This window comes from Etheostoma spectabile, unplaced genomic scaffold (assembly GCF_008692095.1).
Source record: "Etheostoma spectabile isolate EspeVRDwgs_2016 unplaced genomic scaffold, UIUC_Espe_1.0 scaffold379, whole genome shotgun sequence".
NCBI lineage: Eukaryota > Metazoa > Chordata > Actinopteri > Perciformes > Percidae > Etheostoma > Etheostoma spectabile.
The window spans coordinates 130,597-150,288 of NW_022605596.1; the positions used below are offsets into that span (position 1 = coordinate 130,597).

The 19,692-nt window shown below is 42.0% G+C and overlaps 2 protein-coding genes and 1 long non-coding RNA gene across 4 annotated transcripts in view; 1 reads left to right on the forward strand and 2 right to left on the reverse strand.

The window, feature by feature from the left end:
• The window catches only part of LOC116686484 (uncharacterized), a 24,451-nt gene continuing 4,759 nt past the window's right edge, over nt 1-19,692 (forward strand). The window contains exons 1-2 of the long non-coding RNA XR_004331268.1: nt 1-13; nt 1,110-1,116. This is a non-coding gene — a long non-coding RNA (uncharacterized LOC116686484). The remainder of the gene's footprint in view (nt 14-1,109; nt 1,117-19,692) is intronic.
• calhm3 (calcium homeostasis modulator 3) lies at nt 148-2,608 on the reverse strand. Its single transcript, XM_032511503.1, has 4 exons — nt 2,322-2,608; nt 2,040-2,167; nt 1,792-1,919; nt 148-1,265 (listed from the first exon to the last, which is right to left on the reverse strand). The coding sequence occupies exons 1-4, from the start codon at nt 2,606-2,608 to the stop codon at nt 813-815; spliced, it is 996 nt and encodes a 331-aa protein (XP_032367394.1). The 3' UTR covers nt 148-812.
• On the reverse strand, nt 4,505-19,316 carry hells (helicase, lymphoid specific). Of its 2 annotated transcripts, none has more exons than XM_032511497.1 (23): nt 18,958-19,316; nt 17,175-17,272; nt 16,067-16,185; nt 15,630-15,752; nt 15,494-15,535; nt 15,384-15,411; nt 15,183-15,241; nt 15,056-15,097; nt 14,703-14,924; nt 14,025-14,207; nt 13,452-13,595; nt 12,220-12,416; nt 11,744-11,837; nt 11,077-11,238; nt 10,836-10,984; nt 9,538-9,682; nt 8,808-8,891; nt 8,442-8,561; nt 7,434-7,550; nt 7,154-7,313; nt 6,365-6,461; nt 6,171-6,247; nt 4,505-5,191 (listed from the first exon to the last, which is right to left on the reverse strand). In XM_032511497.1, exons 1-23 carry the CDS (start codon nt 18,963-18,965, stop codon nt 5,103-5,105), a joined length of 2,559 nt encoding a protein of 852 aa, XP_032367388.1. In that variant the 5' UTR covers nt 18,966-19,316; the 3' UTR covers nt 4,505-5,102. The 2 variants fall into 2 exon arrangements, with proteins under 2 accessions (XP_032367388.1, XP_032367387.1); XM_032511496.1 differs by having other exon boundaries at nt 14,703-14,930.

The following is a 19,692-nucleotide window of genomic DNA, read 5'->3' on the forward strand; positions in this document are numbered from 1 at the left end:
ATGTGTATATAATGTTGATGATGAATTGTGGGACACATTCTCAAGGGGGGGGGGGGGGGGGGGGGGCTGGGGGTCCTCCCCTCCAAAATGTTGAGCTTAAAACACTTCCAGTGAATTATTATGTAACAAACTTGTGCTTTTTCTTCATCTATTCATGGTGCAAATGTAATTAATTATTAGTTGTTATTTATTCTATTTTCCAAACATGGAAGTTTTTTTTGTAGCTATCATATACATCTCCACAAACAAATTATTAGAGAATAAGACATTGTTAATTAGCAGACTTAAATTATCCTTAAAGCTATTGGAGGGAGTATTTTAGAGTTAAAGGGAACTGCAGAGTTATTGATAATTATTTGTGGTTGTAAAACATACACATTGTCAATGAAAATATTTGCATCTTAATCTTAGTAAACTACATAAAATAAAGTAGTAAATAGAATCTTTGTGAGTCTGTGATTTGGTTCCAAATTGTCAATTTGCATGTTTCCATTCATCTATGTGGGTCAGCACCATGCCAACAACCTAAATGCAAACCAGCCAGACCACACCCAGGAGCCAAATTACCGTAGCAACAGGGTTTGCTCCAAAGAGTAAAAAGCATCAAGTCAAAGAACTCAATCATGATATAAAGTCAGATCAAAGTCCCGCACATCTGGCTGCACTGGCAGTCCACCCGTACACACCCAGCTGTTAAGCCTGACTTAGCAAAGCGTGCTCTTACTCTGGGGTAGCCTACAGCTAACATGCATCTAAAGCTTAATTTTTGTGAAATAATCATCATGACGTGACTATACAGCCCTGAGTGTGTCCTAGACATCAGAGTATAACGTCTTCCCATCGCGGTCCTTCCAGGTAACACACACCCGGGGTCTGTGGGCTATCCGGGTGACGTCCAGTTCAGGTTTATTGTAGTACCACCTGTTGAGCAACTGGTCCACCTGTTCCTGCTTTGACACCCCGTGAAGTCTCTCCTCTTCTTCATCCTCCTCCCACTCCATCTGGGAGTTTACGATAAAACGCGGGTGGGGCAGATAAAGCACGGCGTCCTCTCTCATGTCCTCAAAGAACTGCACCACGCATTTCTGGGCGAAGTCGCGGGCGTGCAGGACACAGGTTTCATCGAAGAGCTTCTGCTCCACATCGAGGTAGTTGCTCCAGTAGCGCGTCTGCAGGGAGGAGGCCTGATCGTCGAAACAGGGCTTGATGAGGCGTCCCATTGACCCGAGAACAATCAGGAAGAGGAGGATGGACCAGCCAACTGCCTAGACAGAGGAAGGACAGTTAGATATACAAAGCCAACAAATGATTTTTGACTGTGACAAGGGCACAAAGAGCCATCAGTAGTGGACCAGTTGTGTGGAGAAGGTGTGTGTGTGTGTTGTTTTGTATTGTGAAGACCAACGTCACAGGTCCATGATTTTGTGAATGAGTCTACAGTTTTTGTGTCACAACAATTCTTTTACAAATGACTAAGACATTTAATGTGAAAGGCAGTCTTTGCAGGGTGGGCATTGTGCACCTGTGTGTTTCATGTTTTCCCATAATTATTATTCCCTTTATTTTAATCAGTGGAGACAACATTGTACTCACCAATTTCAAAGGATTGGTGTCCCATTTGTTTAACTTACAACAGTATTCACAAGACCATTGAAAGAGTAATTGGTACCTGTAATGTCTCCTCCTGTCCATACTGGCTGTGAAGAAATCCCAATGTAAGTAATGGGGGACAAATTCCTGAGCTGGATTTTGTCCCCCATTACTGACATTGGTAAGGTTGTAGCAGCTTACTTGTGAATAGCAGCGAACGTAACGAGAGACTGCTTTGCGGAAAGAGCTGTTCCTGAAGATAATGTCCTCCTTGCACGGCACTTTGGCCATGATTTTGATCACATCCAGACCTGTATTGTTGGGAAAACCTGAGGAAACACACCACATGATCCATCATGCAGACCAATAACGTGCCAACAGTAACAGTAGAGATTGTACTATGATTACTACTGAATATGCATTTCTGTGTAGAATGTTGCACGTTTTACCTGAGAAGAGTACAGGGTCTACGCTAACACTGAAGGCACAAATGAAGATCTTTCCATCCAGCAAAGTGACCAGGATCCAAACCATCGGCGCCAGCAGGGCCCTCTGGAGCATAGCGGAGAACAGGTACCTGCAGAAAGACACAGGACCAGTTGTAATTGGTCACTGATAATAGTAAGAACTATATGTATATCTATAATCCAGCTGACTTTGAAAATAATTCTAGTTTACATGCCTCTGTTACACTGATTTAGTAAATTAAAAAAAGTTCATCTTTGACTCACTTAACCACAGCAGGGTTTTTGGATCTGTTTCCAACGGGTCTCATCCACTCGTCCATCATGACACCCGTATGCCGGTTGACCAGGACCCCCAGGAAGAACAGTATGATTGGCGGGACAATCATCACTCCCAAAGAGTACAGTTTGTTGTACTGAGGCAGGCACGGGCAGTTAAAGTCAAAACTGGTGTAGAGTTTGACGCTGACCAAGGCCAGGACGATACAGATTCCATTGGAGATGGACTCAGAGTTGGACTGGAAGTACTGCAGGACTAACTTCAGACGCTCCATGGCTTAACGCAAGTAATATTCAGAGTAGAAGTAAAAACACAAAAGGTGATCCAATTGCTGCCGTTTTCTTTAAAAAGTAGTAATTTAAAAAAAGCTTCTGTAAAAAACAGTCTTAAATCAGTCTCAGTACACAACCTGTTGGAAGAAATCAGTGAAGGAGTGAAACCTGCAGCAGTCCAGCGAGAGAGAATGCATGAACACACCTGAGCAGGTGAGCGAGCCGTGTGGCCACACCCTTTCCCCCACATCACAGGCTCCCTGACAGAAAAGAAGCCGCAGCAGCAGTTCCTGGTAGGGCTGTATTCTAATCAGAACAAAGCATACAGGACTGTACAGTAGAGCAACCACCACTGTTGCTGTTATATAAAAAAATCTATTTATTGTTAAAGGATATCCCTTAAGTTCATGGATAATTTATTTTGGTTATGATCCAATGGGTCAAGAATTGATATAATATGAATTGTACTCTTTGAATGAAAAGAAGGTGTGGCAGTAGTTCAGTCTGTAGGGAGTTGGGTTAGGAACTGGAGGGTCGCTGGTTTAAGTCCCCATACGGACCAAAGGACGGAGTGTGGCTCGGTAGCTGGATGCCATATTGCCTCCTGGGCCCTTAAGCAAGGCACCCCTGTCCCCCAACAGCTCAGGGTGCTGGTCCAGCACTGGGAGCTCACTCACTCTCTCCATTGTGCATGATTAGGTTCTGAGCGTGCGTGTGTATTTCAGGCCTGTGTGTAGTGATTATCACTGATTACTAACAGTAAGAAACACAAAAAGATCAATGGTCATAAGGTTATGTCTTTGAATTATGTCTTGTAACTTTCACCCTGCGCCCCGTCCTACATGTCTTCTCAGGTTCTGTGTTCTGCTTAGGGGGGCAACATTGTCGCTCTGTGGCAGAACCTACTGGACTATGACAAACCAAAACACCAGAGCAGGCTGGACGCGGGTAGGTTTAAGTGTCCTAAGAAGAGGAAAGAGTTCACTCCAGGGGTGGAGAACGTGAAGAGGCCCACACCCACCATCCCTGCCCAGCGGCCAGACTGCTGCCATTTTTGTCAGGCTCTGTGCCGTCCACCGAACTCTGGCACAGCGTCTAGATGGGCTCTCATCCTGGAGCCCACAAGAGCATCAGGTGACACATTCTGTCTAATGCAGCAGGTAGATGTAAGCATCACCACCTTAGTGCAGTGGCACCCCAGTAGGGTGAGGAGGGAGGAGCACAGTGATCGTTCAGGGGCTGGACTTGCCAAGCCGCTTGTCAGAGGCAGCTGACCCCCCCCCCCCCCCCCCCCCCCCCCGCTCCTAAAATGCTCCGTGTCTGCCCCCCACTGGTTGCAGGACATCAAAAAAAATAAAGAGAATTTTTTTTTATTTATCATTCCCCCCCCCCCCCTCCCACACCCCCAAACCAGAGCTAGGGAAACCAAATTCTTTGAATATAGTTATGCATAGTATTTTGTCACAAAGCTTTTAATGTTCAGTTTTAGGTGTTATTTTTCTAAAAATGTTCTTTCCATCAGTTTCCTACAGCAACGTTTTTATATTTTAGAGCAGACGATAGAATTAAAATTCTAATATCAAATAAATGAGTGGAGTGCATGGGAATATTCGGGGCGTTGGAATACATGCGCCAAACTTAATACACATGTATTTAAAGTAAATAAGGCATTAAGTCAAGCAAAACAATTAGAGTTTATAATAACCGTTTCTGTTCAGCTTTCCCATGTCACAAGGATCTTTTGATGGATGTAAAAGGTGGGACTGTTTGTCGATATGTATGGCAGGAACCAACGTGACTCAGAGTGCTCTAGAAAAGGCCTTCCATTAACTACCTGGAAGTTTGAAAGTGAAGCATTTCAGAAAAAGAAGCTGACAGGACAATGTTTTTCAGAATACTGGGGAAAAACAAGTTAACATAGTTTATTTATATAAAACAACATATATGCTTAACCTGCAGGAAAGTGCTTAGATTACAACAATGTTAAAGATAATAAAGAATCTATTTTGAATGGCCGAGGTTTCTGAAGTGAACATGACCAGACCACGTCACTACAACTTTGTCTTGTAAATCTGATGCATAGACAAGCATGGTAACAGTCAGGAGGCAGTTTGCAGGAAGGCCAAAGAAAACAGCATCCTAAAAGTGAAGAGAGCATCTAGACCAGTCGCTCTGCTGGTCTAATTTACAATTGGATGGCTTTTAATAAAAGAAAGGTTGTTGTGGGTTTCACTGGCATGTTCTAGTGTCCTCCGATAGTCCTAATGCCACTGCCAGCATTTAGGTAATATTAAAGAAACTATTCAAAACAGCTTGACGGCCATCCAAAAACCCAAAACGGTGAAAGAAAAATGATACAGTAGTTTAACAAAAGACTGAAGACAGTTCCACTTTTAAGGTCTACAAACAGCAGTCTTTAGGAGGTTTTCTATACGAGTGACAGCAGTTGGGAGCCATCTAAGGACTGTGTGGTCAGAAGTTCAGACCTGAGGAGTTTCAGGTCAACGTGATCTCTGATGCCTCTTTGGTATCGATCACTCTGAAGACTCCCACTTTCTCTTTCTTCATTTTCCCCTTTTCTTTGTCTGAAAAGAATACATAACTTCCGCTCATTAGTTAAACCATGGGCAATTCAGATAAGAGATGAATTACAATGTATACCTGCAAGTAGTCAATACATAGAAGAGTCAATGTCAGTGGCATGTGTTGACTGTGTTGTCCCTTCAGCTGTGTGTAAAGGTTTAGTTCGACCGAAACACAAGTTTTACACTTTTCCAGAGCAACTGGGACATTAGCAGTGGGGGGGGATCGTCGGATATGATATCACGATACTTATGCCACGATATTATTGCAATCTTAAACATATTGCAATATATTGCAATTTTTAACCTTTTTCCCCCCCCAACTTGTAATTGTTCCCAATTTCCTCAAAAGGAAACTTTGTCAACATCTGTTTTATCTAAAAACAAACATTTCTGTTTGTTCATCTCACTTCAAATTTATTGCTGCAAAAAATGGGACAAACTGACCAACACATAATAAAAGATTGATACTTGGTGCCTGTGTATCGATATAGTAATTAGCAGGAAATCCCACAAAACCACACTAGTGTTTGGACCGGAAGAAACGGGGTCTAAATTTAGTCCATGGCCGTTCTTCCTGGCCGGGGACTATCTGAGTGGGGTTAGCAGCGCTGAACGTTCTCTCTTGAATCGGTTATCCGTGTAATTTCGTTCTTTTGGATTTAATAGAAATGCAGACAAATGTGCTACTATTTTAAGCTTTCGCAATGGTGGAAAACTATATGAACACAACCGTTTGTTGGGATGACTTTGCTTTCTGCTTCTGGGGATGATTTGAAAAAGAGCACTGAGAGACAAATAGCCTGACAGCATTCTGAGTTTTGCAAACATTGATATATTCGTTTTAAAATGTAATGTGGATTTTGTAAATGTGAGGGCCTTGAAGAGTTTAGGAAGTGCTTTTATATTTATAAACATATGCCTGTTAGTAGGGGAACCTAAATAACTAGAAATTCTGCAGAAAAGTGGTGCGTCTCCTCACCCATCAAGTCACTGCGATCCAACAAGAGCTCCAGGTCGTGGTCGCTGATCACCTTTCCCCTTGATGCTTTCATCTCTCTGAGTGGACAAAGGTACAGCCAAACGTCACTCTCCACTCACAGTGACAAGTTTGTGCCAGTTTAAGTTCTTTACATTCTCTAAACATTTAACTCAGAGTAGAGGAGAAGTTCTTACTTCTCGGGTCCTCTGGCTTTGAGCAGCTCCTTCAGCTCATCCAGATCAATGCAGCTTTTACTTTGGTTCAGCTCTGCCTTCCCACCTTTGAACTTATCTGCAGAGAGAAGCAACACAAGACATGAATCATCAAAAGTCCACATTTGGACTATATTTCAGACCACCACAGTGGGGTACCTTCCATCAAGGGTTGGGTACACAAACCCGGTGCTAATATAGCACTGGTGCCTCAACCAGACCACTTAGCAACGTGGATTTCGGTGCCACTGAAACGCCTGCGCTTCTCTCTAATGCGCCGAAACGGACGTTCTAGGCATCAGAAACCTCACTGCATGTGACCCTAGTTAACATCACACTTGGCAGCAGGTAACGTTAGCTAGTAGCTGGATTTAAAAACGGTTAAACTGCTGACAGCTAACACCAGGACATAAGTCTGCCTTCACCAAAAAACAACAGTGTTTACTGAAGCTGGTAGCTCAACTCCCAATTCCCACCAGTTGCAGAACGGCGGTGGAGTCATGAGGTTTCCATTAAAGTCCAATGTGTGCATTTCCACTGACTTCTGGACGGCTCCGTCCCGACTCCGTTACAACTCCGGAGCAGATACACACAGCTTTTATTTTTGCCCGACGCCGGAGAGCTCCGCGGAAATTCAGCCCACAGCAGGAAGTCGAGCACAGAAACAAAAAATCCCTATATTTTCAGTCTCAGATTCTAATTTAGTTTTTACTTTTCTTGTGATTTTCTGAAACCCAAACATAATCCATCCATTAACGTGAAGCCACTCACTCTTATGAATGACCATCTGCTCCAGTTTCCTTTTGGCTGAGGCCCTCTCCAGGATCTTCTGGTCGATGGTGTTGGCAGTGACCAGGCGGTACACAACCACTGGTTTGGTTTGCCCGATTCGGTGACAGCGGTCCTGAGCCTGCAGGTCTGCCTGGGGGTTCTGACAGGAGAGAGGAGCATAACCACACACTGAGCAACAAAACACATGTACTGGGAACACTTAGCAGCTTCAGAAAACGGATTTGCAATGCTTTTTATTCATATTTAAATCTGCACCCACCCAGTCACTGTCGAAGATGATAACAGTATCAGCAGTTGTCAGGTTGATCCCAAGTCCTCCCGCTCTGGTGCTCAGCAGGAACAGAAACACCTCGGGGTCTTTGGCGAATTTGGTCATCTGGGGAAAAGAGCCTGATGATTCAGCAAATACAACCTAAAGTCTACTGAGGGCAATTCTTAACCCACACAAGAGCCTCAAAAATATATATCTCTGCTAATTAGGTGAATATATCAATAGTAACCCGCTCAAAAAAATACAATATACTAGGTCTGTCAATAGAGAAAAATATTTAATGGGCATGATTGTCAGGAGTAACTTTGATTAATTGCAAATTAATCTCAACATTGGAGCAGACAAATATGCTTGCTTTATGCAAATGTCCATAATTATCGCATCAATCCAAAAGATTGACAAATACTGTCTAGTATATTCTCCAGAATAACCTCTAAAGATAATGTATGCTCAAAAAAAATATGCTCAACACATAATATGGAAACTCTTGCCCATCAAGAAACAGATGGACTTTCATACTGACTTTAATGTGACAGAACTTGGTAATACTTACACAATGTAGAGTCTCACTTTACACTTGGAAAAGATAACTGAACACTAGGGTTGAAACTCTAGGAATATGGGGCAGCAGCGACATCACTGCGATGACTGTTAACTGCGACCCCGTTACAAAAGTAGCATAAATTAGAGCAAGAATGGCAGGATGAGTGAGCGGCATCAGTAATGTAAAAGGAATCAAAAAATGGAGGCTCTGGCATATGCTTCAACAGGAAGTTCCTGGCCGCTGCGTGCACCATCTGTTGTCAGTGTGCCGACTTATGGTCAACTTCCCTCTGTCTGGCTACTTGTAGTAAGTGGTCGACGTAAAAGTAAAAGCAGTTACCTGAACGGATTACTATAGATCGGTAAACCACTTAATCCATGTGCGTTGAAATGCGTTAATAATTACAGCCTTACAATATACCCAGACTTTCTGCATAGTCTTCTTCAACTCACATTTTCATCTCTGTCTGGGTAGGACATGCTGCCATCGAGTCGGCTGTACTGGAAGCCCCGCAGATAGCAGTAGTCCACCAACAGATCCAAGATCGTTGTCATCTGACTGAAGATCAGGACCTGGATCCCAAAAACAAATCATGTTTGGTATGTAGTTTTTTGTGATTAACTAAAAAATTCAAATTCAAAAAGAAGTACTTTCTGGTTGTTCACAGCAGGTGATTTCTTACAGTAGATATACCCTGAACCACCAGAAGTAAAAGGTAAGGACTGGGACCCCAACTTAGCAAATATAATAATATATATATAATGGTAAATAGTTACTTAGATAGTAAAAGTACTGTTAGCTACTGGTGTCCTTTTCACCTTATGTCCCCTTTTCTTCAGTGCAAGCAGCAGTCTGTCCAGTATGAGGAACTTCCCGGAGCTCTGCACCAGCTGCTCATCAATCTGCAGGGAGGACAGCAGGACCAACAGTGAAGCAGGGACATGTCCAACCAACTGGGCTTCTTCAGTTTCACTACTAAATTACTAACTACACATTTATCGTGATTTTATTGCAACAATCTTTAAAAATCCATTCTTTTCCCGGGAATAAAAGTTTTACTTTTAGCAAAGATTCAGCTTAATCTTTTTTGTTTATATGGTATCGCTGATGATGACTACATCACAAAAACTTTGTTTCCAGCAAATCCGAGCGAAAGCAGAAAACATACTTTTTCACAAATGAAATAAATGTCACACTGACTTACCAACTTGTGATGTGCATTATTTTTAGAATATTTCTTAAAAATGTCTGATGATACGTCACTAGGACTATATTTAACTTTTGTAATTCTAAATACTATTGAATCACAATACTTCCAGAATATTAAATGAAAATGGCAATGCGAATCATATCGCCACCCATGTTTCATGACATAACTTTCCCAGCCCTAATACATTTCTGTTCTTCATCTTCATCTACCTTCGTCCTCTTGAAATAGAACACAACATGCCGTACAATCTCTTTGGGAATACTCTACGTTAAACAGCACGTGTAGCTCCAAATTACTACACCAAACAAGTACAAATACGCAACAATACTGTGCGCTACCTTAAACTCCTGTGTGGCAGGGTCGAGGGGGTACTCCAACAGGTAGGGGTGGTTACAGCATTTCTTTAGCAGCATGAGAATGTTCCGCAGCTTCAGGTTGATGTGGGCATCCAGCGGGCTGTTGACATCCAGCACCCGAGGGGAGCTGGAGGAGATACGAGGATTCAAGTTAGACTGACACACAGTTCAACAGGGGACCTGGGACCCTACAGAGGGGTCCTCAGAGTTACTGCTGGAGACCACCAAATTATTGTTAATTCTTTGAAAGTATGCAGTAGGGATGTCACAAGAACAGATTCTACCAACACCTTCCGGCTCTAAAATGACAAAACGCCATTTTTTTTAATTTTTTTTAAAGCACCAGGCTCTAAGCCATCTCCATCTTTCAAATACATCTGCAACATTTACCCGGGGTTGTAACATCTCTGGTCACGCAACTGTTAGAAACACTGTTGTTTTTGAACGATACCTTCTGAAAAGATGCCTGAAGTCTGGAATGTGTCTAGTTGTTGCACTATGACCTTTAATTGCACTTTATTATGTTGTTCTACGCTCTAATGCACATGTTTAGTATGTCTTGTTATGACATTTTAATAACGTTCATGTTTCAAGTTAAAGTACATGGAATCTTAAAAAAAATTTTTTTACCGTGGTATCCAAATTGGCATCGTAAATCGTGTTATTTTACTGGTATTGGCTAGTTTGACGTGGTCATAATCAGATTTTAGTCACAATATGAGTCTGATCCTGCTCGCACAACAAAACAAAACAAAACATGCAAGAATGAAATCCCCCCGCCCCCCTTTCAATACCATGTATGCAGTGCCAGTCGGCCAGCCATGCCAAACACTTAAATATGCACTTCTACGTTCAATGGAAAATACAGCGCTTTCAAGCCGGAGGGCAGAGTCCCCTCCATCCAAGGATGGAACTTTTTGTGGATAAACTCCGCTACCACGGCCCCTGAAAGGAGCGTCATCTGGTGGTGCCTGTAGCCGGCTCACAGTCACAGGTCAACAACTGCCGCTGGATGCCGGCGTCACGGAGCTCTGTAGCGGCTAAATACAACCGTCAACTGCTGCTCGGATTTTATTGTTCTAGTAGCATTAAAAAAAAAAAATGTAATCCCCACCAGGGATAAAAAAACTATTCAGCAGAGGCAGGGATATGTAAGACCAGAAAGGGCGAAATCCCAAGCATCCCTAGCAAATAGCACCCTGTTTACAATATATTTACACAGCTGAGAACAAAAGCAGACAAAAACCAAATAAGTGAAGATGTGCGTAGGCAGTGCTGACCTCTCCTTCCCCTCCATCTCCTTGTAGAGCGCCTCCAGATATTTCTCTTCGTCAAATACTTTGTCTTCCTTCGTTTCTTTGTAGTTGACAACCTTTCGACTGCTACGCTTCAGCCTGCCACTAGGCGTCAACGCTACAGGAGCCTCCGTCTAAACAAACCAAGAGAGCAGTTTGTGTGAAGTCATGTTACATAATGCTTGTACCATGATGGGAAATAAACCAACTTATAGTAGAGACAGACCTTTTCCACGCCCAGCATCTTGGCTATGGTCTTGTTGACCACAGCAGTGTAAAATCTCTCCTGTTTGGCTGTCAAAGGAGCAAAAACAATGATCTCCTTCTTAGGAGGAACATCCAGCGTAACGTCTGACTTCAGCCTCCTCAGCAGGAACGGAGTCAGAATCTGAAACAAAGAAAACCTTCTGAAAAATGCACAAAACCTTACAGGGACAATTTTTTTGATGAAAAAAAGTACATGACGATATAAAAATAAATAAATTATGGGATGTATGTATGTATCATATATATTTCTACTTTGTTCTCATGATGTTCACTCCAACTTAAGACTAAAGAACTTGATGTAGTTCATTGTCGTGATTTTTTTTTTTTTTTTGCAGGAGATAAGACTCATCACTGTGTACCAGAGGCTGATCCTTCTGAGCAACAAAAGAACATTCTATCATTTTTAATAATACGGTATCCAGCAGAAGCTGCCTCAGAATATCACTTCTCTTCTTAGGAGAGCAGATCTGACTCAAGACAGTTTACTTCTAGTAACCTGTTGGGTAAATACTGAACTTGGGAATACTTTCCTTCATTAATAACTTTTTTATAATTATGTAATACTTATATAAGTGTAACAGTCTAATGATTGCACTGTGGTGGTGGTGGTGGTTTGGAGGACTGACCTGGTGCAACATGCTCAGGATGTTCTGCTCACGCTCAGTAGCCACCACACTGTCCGCTTCATTAATGGTGTCGATGTCAAACCACGACTCAAAGCTACACAGCAAACATGACATAAAACGGTCGGGTGGAATTAAAATAAAACACGCCAAAAAGAAAATACAAGAATAAAAGTTACAAGTAAGAAATGAATAATTACTCAATTTATCAGGTTGTAGGAATGGGTTTGGGAGAGGGAGGTGTTTTATTTTTTATTTGTTTAATTTCTTTAGAGTGTAAAATATTCTAAATAAATAATGTTCTAAGTAAATAGGATAAATATGGAATTATTTATTTTTACAACTGAAATAATTTTTTGTAATTGCAGAGGGAAAGCGGTATCGTTATCGGTACCGGTAAAGATAAAAATGGGAACGGTACCCAACCCAAGTCTGAGCAGGTGCACTCGGTAAACAAGAACAATGCCATAAACCCATACCTCTTGAGGTCATCAAAGACCTCTGGCAGGAGGAAGTTGAGGAGGGACCAGAGCTCCGACAGGTTGTTCTGCAGCGGCGTACCAGTGAGCAGCAGCTTGTTGTCAGTGGGCAGCAGCTTCAGCTCCCGCACCAGCCGACAGTTGAGGTTTTTGATCCTGTGGCCTTCGTCCACTATCAGGTACTTCCACTGGAAATGCTGGAGCAGAACGCAGACGTGAGAACAGGAAAAAAGGCTTAATATCAATTAATAAAACTAATATTTTCTCGACTGATAATTTGTCTGTTAAATGTCAAAAATAGTCAGGGATTCTGCTATAACATACAGCCCAAGGTGTTGTATTCTGTCCAAAACAAGTTTCAGTTTACAATCAGATATGTAAATGAAAAGTAGTAATATCACATTTGAGAAGCTTTTGGTATTTTAGCTTTAAGCGTTAGAACACAAAACTTCGAAACCTCAAAACCTGTGTCAATATGGACATGCTACACATGGTAATGTTGGTCAGCTTCTCTGCAATTCAGTAGTTATGTTTATTTTGCTGAAATCATAAGAGTTGTATCCGGCCCCGTGACCAACTTCTGATAAATTAATGAGAATATTTGTTGTTTACCTGAAGGAGGCAGCTATAAAATGGGCCATTTAACATTGAGCTTCACTCAATTAAACCAGATTGTTAACCAATAGGGATGCAACATTTATAGATTTTTTTGGTACGATTTAAATCTGCGGAATGGTGACGGTTATCATGATTAAATTATGGATTATTTTTGCAGTAATGACATTGATTTTCAACATTTAATACAATCAATTATATTCTATAACATTTAAGTATTACAATTAAGGCGCTCTAAGAGATGTTGGCTGATGGCACTTGTTGACGTTTAAAGTATTGTCAAACAAAACAAGGCTAGCTTGCCCCTCCCTCCTCCTCATCCCATCCCCTCTCCCTCCCTTCCATGCATTAACCCCCCCCAACCCCAACACCTTTTTGTCGGTGGTTCACGTGGGCACAGTTTGTTTCTTGGCATTTGAGGAGCCTGGGCTGTCTACAGAGACCACATTTTTTACAGTGTGCTTAGGGGACAGGCAGCTAGCAGATAGTGAGGAGAATAAACTTAAATCTAATGAACACACATACAACTGTGTTGCTCCCTCTTCTGCCGTGCTGTGGAGGAAGGTCTGGCAATGCGAGACTATAATTGTTTAGTAAACGATGAGCAGGGATCCTACCTGTAGGACTTTTCTGTCTCTCATGGCGATCTCAAAGGAGGTGACGACCACAGGACACATGCTTATGGGCCCCTGTGGCCTGCGGATCTGCTTCTGCAGCTTGAGCCTCTCTGGCTGGGTACCATGGAAAAGAAGCACAGCCACCTGGACAAACACATGGCACTGCTTAGACATTTACAGACAAAGTGCAAGACTATTTCACTCAACTAATGTTCTGTCAAAACGGCAATGAAAGTTAGCTGCAAACCTGACATAAAGTTAGAGCGCAGAACCATTGTCTCGCCCCTCTGCCAATGAGAGTATTTACACAAACACTGGCGACATGTTTAAGAAAAGCAATTGGATTCACAACATTAGACACCGGTATACTGACAAATACAGAGATTTCACTGGTGGCGATAGGCTTAATTAGCACCTTAGTGTGACCTTGTTTGGCTCGAATGTAAAGGAAGTTCATTTGTGTGTTGAAGTTCTGCTTTAACTCGCTGAAGTGAGCATTTGTTCCAAGGAGCAGTCAGACAAGAAAGTCATTCAGACCTCTGAGCCTGATGAGGTAACAACATGTCCTCTTACCTCTGGTGTGAAGCGCTTAAATTCATTGATCCAGTTTGGCAGAGTGGAGAGAGGGGCCACCACCAGGAAGGGGCCCATCACTTTCTTTTCTATCATCATGGCGATGTGAGCAATGCACTGGATGGTCTTTCCCAGTCCCATCTCATCAGCCAGGATCCCGTTGATGCCATTCTCCCACAGCATCTGACACAGAGGGAGACCGACAGGGCTCAGGGATTAAAGTGGAAAAAAAAAAAAAAATCTTTTGACGGAACTTTTTTCAGGCCAAATCATAAGCTGTTACCATCTGCCTATACAGATAGCACCCTTTTTACAACCACGCCCTATTGGTTATTAATGTATTAGAAGATTATAACAGCAAAAGGGATTGCAAATGTTCTCTTTTCCTGATGAATTAATATTTCAGTACCATCCCAGTGTGGCCTGTTGTTGTGTTTCCGGTCTTGATAGATCCGGTGTGGTGTTGTAGCTCTTCTAACGTTACTAGTTATTACAACAGCATGTGGAAAAAAAAAAAAACTACAAAGTTTGCTAGGCCAAAAAGAACGTCAACCTTGCAATAAAAAAAATTGGCATTTTTTTCCCGATACTTCAGAGGCGATTCGGTTGGTGCCTAAAACGTATTGACTTCGGTACCCAGCCCTACCTTCCACTATCTCATTTTCATCAACTACTCACCCTCAGCCACTCGATTCCTTCGATCTGGTAGGACCTCATGACCCCTCCGGTGAAGAGCTCCGGCTGCTTGGCGGGGACCGGCTGGCCGTTCACCTTCCTGTGTGGATGGAGCAGGTGCGTGGCGTTGTCCCGCACCGTCTCCGACAGACGGTTCTTGATGTCTAGGTTGGAATCGCTCATCTTCTCGATATCCTCAGCTTCTAGTTTCTTCTGGGCTGGTGCCTTGTCCTAATCAAACGTTTGAAATGCACATGTACGGTTGGATGTGTTGCCTTCCAGGGCCCTAGGTTTCCATAGCCAATGTTCCCCCTTCTGGATTACTAAAATATCTTGACATCAAAATGAACCATTACCGTTTCTTCCACTTTGGTTTTCTTAGCTTGTGACATGATTTCCTGGAAAACAAAATTAAACAGAACCAATGAGCAGATCAGCAGATGGCAACTTCCAAGAGAGACTAAAAGTCAAATGAGAACTTACTTCTTTTGACATGACATCTGCTATTTTGTAGTCTTCGTCCCTCCTCCTTTTCTTTTTAGCTAGTTCAACAGGGAATAGAGTCAAAAACTTCACACATATTCGGATTTGAAGTTTACATAAGCAGGGTTTGGCATAATCCTCAAACTGTTAGTGTGTAAACATCATGTATTTAGTATAAGAGCCAATAGAAGACCTTCTCACCTTTCTCAGGCTCTGCACCGTTTGTCTTCTGCATTTAAAAGACAAAAAAACACACCTATGAATAAGAACATTTTAAGTTGAAATAAAAGCTTCAGTGAAACTTCCCTTACCTTCTGGGCATTTTTTTCAAATTTTTCCTTCTTGAGTCTCTCCTGCAATGGTTGACAGAAAAACGGAGTGTGAGGTGTTAGTAGCGATTTAGGCTGCAGACACAGCGCAGATCACACACACAAACACACACTCTACCTCATTATGTTGTTGCTCCATTTTTGTCAGCAAGAATTTAGAGTAGATGTTGCTCTTCTGAAGCAAATGCTGCAGTCTCTTGAACCGCATGTCATGAGAATCCTTCTCCCGCGATTCCCGGGCCTGCACATTAAATCACATTTTTATTTTTAAATGCCAATACGATATGATTCTTTGTACCTACCTATACCTAAATTACTTTTTTTTTTTTTTAAATACCTAACTTTGAGGAATATGTTCTCCTCAAACCATTTGTGTTTAACAAAGCTCAAGTTGTCATATTGTTAAACCTCGTCTCAACACAAGCAGCCATACAAGAACGTTGTTAATAACATACAGTCTGAAATGAGGTGGGGTTATGCCTGTGGTATGGGCGGCTCATTACCCGCAGTAGATTTCATTTTTTAAAAACACAAAGAAGAATTAATAAGAAACACCTTTTCCATCATCTCCTTTTCTTCCCTCTCCCCTTCCTCCATCAGCTGCTTCTCTTCTTCCTCCATTGCCTCCGTGATGACCACTTTAGATGGCATTTCCTCAGATTTCACAATGACATCTTTAAAAGAACAAAAAAAAAACAGTGAGAGTCTAGCTGGGTCACGGTCTGATGAAGTCCACAAGGCCTCAGTATTTTTGGAACAGTTCCATACAATTCAGAAAACATCTCGCAGCTGGCCAGTCTATCTCTTCCTTTGCTCTGGCTTATCTTTTCGAGGTCCCCCCCCCCCCCCCCCCCCCCCCGCCCCCATCCCGTATCTGTCTGACTGCCTCAATTTCGTGTTTCTCACACCCTCCCAAGCCACCTCAAAAAATTCCTTCATGTGTCCACATGAACTGTGTGTTGTGTACTGTATACCATGTTGCTATCTGCATAAATCCTTTTCAGAGTGCGTGTGGCGGCGCTTTAAATAGCCGCGTCCCGGAGGCTCTATCTAAACTGCATTTCGTTGCATTGTACCTATACATGTGTAACGACAATAAAGTTGAATCTAGGAGTGAGACTATCTTCTGTTCTTTAAAGTGTTTTAATCTGTGTTTGAGGGAATCGGAAACATGCTGTATTGTACTATGCACGTCAGTTGCAGCCGTTAAGATCTCATCTGAACACATTTCTGTCATTCAAACAACTCTGAATTGTAGTTTAAAACTTTTACAGTCAACTTAATAAAATCTCTGGTTTATTCAGGATAGGGGCCATAAATACAGTTCATGGATACGGGCACAGGGAACTAAAGGCTTAGATAAGCAATGATTAGCTGCTACTGCATGTTGATGATGTGACATGTATGCGAGACTTCACAAGGGGGAGGGGCTGGATGCCGCTGGTCTGGGTGAGCTGTAAAAAACTACATTGGGATTTTGTCTACCTAGGCCCAATTAGAACCTTCCTGGCAAACCCGGAATAAAATACATCTCCTCCTCATTATGTCAACCTTAAGTTACGACAGTAACTAAGTTGGATTGGCTCAAGGAAATCCCCCAGTTAGCCCCTTAGGGCCCCCTGGGACCCCTTGGAGTCACAGATTGGGGTCCTTTGTGACTGACCATTAGCAGCCCCAGTCTCCATGGCTGTGCCCAGCGGCTCCTCAGACTCATCCGGTTTGGGGCAATGAGGGGAACCACTCCGGCTTTCTTCCTTCACGCTGTCAGCACGAGGAAGAAGACAAAATCAAAAGCAGAGGGTGAATTATTCTTGCTGGTTTTACAGGAGGCAGGACTAACTCAATTCACATGTTGGAAAATCCCTGTGCAGAACACGACCTGACCAATCTGTCTGTAACCAGGGAAGGTTAAACATCTACGGCTTTTTTCTCTCAAATGTTGACTTTGCATAAATACAGACAGAATTTCTAAAGCAGAGTGGCGTGTTATCTGTATGTATTTTGAGATATCTGTATGTACGTCTACACTGCATAACCAACTACTCTATATCCACGAGTCTGAGCTAAACGGCTCCTGTAGTGTGTGCTTTGCAATCTGCGACGTGGCCGAGCAGCAAACTATTGCAGCTTGGGGTGCCAAGATGGCGGCGTCGTAGGTACAGTAGGTGTGTGTTTTCTCGCTCTGTCGGTAAAGCGTGATTCATGGTCGTGCGGAGGCTCCACGCAGAGCTTTCACCGTAGCCTACGGAAGTGTAAAAACTTTGTACTTGTGTGTTGGTGTGTGTCAATCCAACAGCAGGGCTGGCTTGTGTGTGTCAAGCACAATCCTACCCCCCCGACCTGTCCACGAGCACTGTTGTTGTCCATAAGCCCCATCACTGTTAACTGTCACAAGCACTTTATTTAAAATATTCATTCATCAGAATCATTTAATGATGAATAAATGATTCTGATAAATAAATATTTAAAAAATAAAAACGGACTGTCAACCATGTTTCGAGTCCCTGTTGGTGTTGTATAGTTTGTCCAGATGAAACCGATATATATTTTTTTTGTTAATGTGTTTTTGATCAAAAAGCCTTTAAGTTTCATATCTTAAGTTTATATTTTTCTACATTTTATTTATCAGAACTTTAATTTGTTTTGATGTTCCTCTGTTCTGTTGTGACAAAACAAATTATCATATTATTTAAGTGAGAACTCACTAACTAATGTTAGGAAAATCGTTCTGGCTATTTTAATAAATACATATCGGCCAATATATCTGCATATTGGATTTTTAAATAACCAAATATTCGTATTGGTATTGGCCCTAAAAAAAAAATCCTTTATCGGTCGGGCTCAGGTACTCGATATAATCACAGAAATGTATGTGTTCTTCATTCATTTCCCCCCAAAGAAAAGGAAATTACATTTTTATTTATGCAAGGTCCCAAATAGGCTTAGTTATGTAACGTCATTTATTTATTTCTCCATGAATTCATCCTCAAAATGTTTTCATCTTGACTCAAAAGGCATTCACGGCCAATATTTGTGACATCATGCTATCCTTCCTTTCACCACCAGATGTCCTCATAGAGGTGTAAAGCTTCGAGTCTTTCACCTTTTTTTCGCCTTAACTACTAACTCAACTTAAAGAAGGATAATGGTCTCCATGTTCCATAACACCACCACCCAACTGTTAAGATGAAATGTACGCCCGTGGTAACTGAATTACGAACAATTAAATACATTATGTACAATATTAAGAGAGAAATGCCTTTCATGTGCTTGGAAAGAGTATTGGAGGCCTCACATTTACACAGTCTAGCTAAGTTAACGTAAACGAACCTCTCATGCATGCCAATACATGTTGTTTAGCTAGCAGATACGGTTAGCGTAAAACGTTACACTTTGAGCTACTTTGACTACGAATTACTCAATGCAAAATAAATGAGTTCACTTACCTGCTCATTTTTGACAAGAGCAAAGCAACCGACTTAGATAACGTGGCTTAACTTAATTTAACGTTTCGAGGTAACGTTACGTCAATTTACATTAATAGGTCACGGTATTTTTTGCTCCACAAATTAGCAACTGGTCGCAAATTATAAGTTACACAAGCAGGTTATTAGTAATTTAGCTAGTTAAACCGTCACCGGTAAATCTCTGGCTTAACTAGCTAGCTGGCTAGAAGTCGTTTCTGAGTGAGAAGTGCCGCAGTTATCGCAATAAAATTAAAATTAGTAACGGTTTACTGTCTTAGCTGTTAACACAGTGCAACAGTCTTACATAGCCTTACTTCTCTCAATTATCTACTCTGCTGAAGCACTGCACAGCGTGTTTCATGAAGCACGGCCTGCAGCAAAAAGAAGAAATCTACATCCGGTCAATACCTTTCAAAATAAATCTAGTTGCACCGGCGAGATGCCTTGAGAGGGCGTAGTTATCTTTTATTTCTAAGGCAAACTCTCTCTACTTCCTCTATTTTCTACAGGAGTTAGGCTCACTTGACGCATCTAAGAGTTTCCATTTCGCGCCAGTTAGGACGAAACTACTACTTGTAAAATAGGGTGGTGTATGAACAAAGTATGGGTATTGCAGTATTCTCACAGGAAATGCGAACAACAGAATGAAGGTAACTAGCGAACATTATGTAGAAATGAAATCAAAAACATATATGCACGCTGCAGAGGATTCCG

Bases quoted from the DNA above. Each gene is read 5' to 3' on its own strand.
- calhm3 (XM_032511503.1), bottom strand. From the start codon at position 2,608: ATGGAGCGTCTGAAGTTAGTCCTGCAGTACTTCCAGTCCAACTCTGAG. The intron at 1,920-2,039 runs GTAAAACGTGCA...GTGTTTCCTCAG, and splicing joins AGACCCTGTACTCTTCTCAG to GTTTTCCCAACAATACAGGT. The intron at 1,266-1,791 runs GTAAGCTGCTAC...TCCTCTGTCTAG, and splicing joins ACGTTCGCTGCTATTCACAA to GCAGTTGGCTGGTCCATCCT.
- hells (XM_032511496.1), bottom strand. The intron at 16,186-17,174 runs GTCAGTCACAAA...GTTCTTTTAAAG, and splicing joins GGAGACTGGGGCTGCTAATG to ATGTCATTGTGAAATCTGAG. The intron at 9,683-10,835 runs GTCAGCACTGCC...TATCTCCTCCAG, and splicing joins GAGATGGAGGGGAAGGAGAG to CTCCCCTCGGGTGCTGGATG.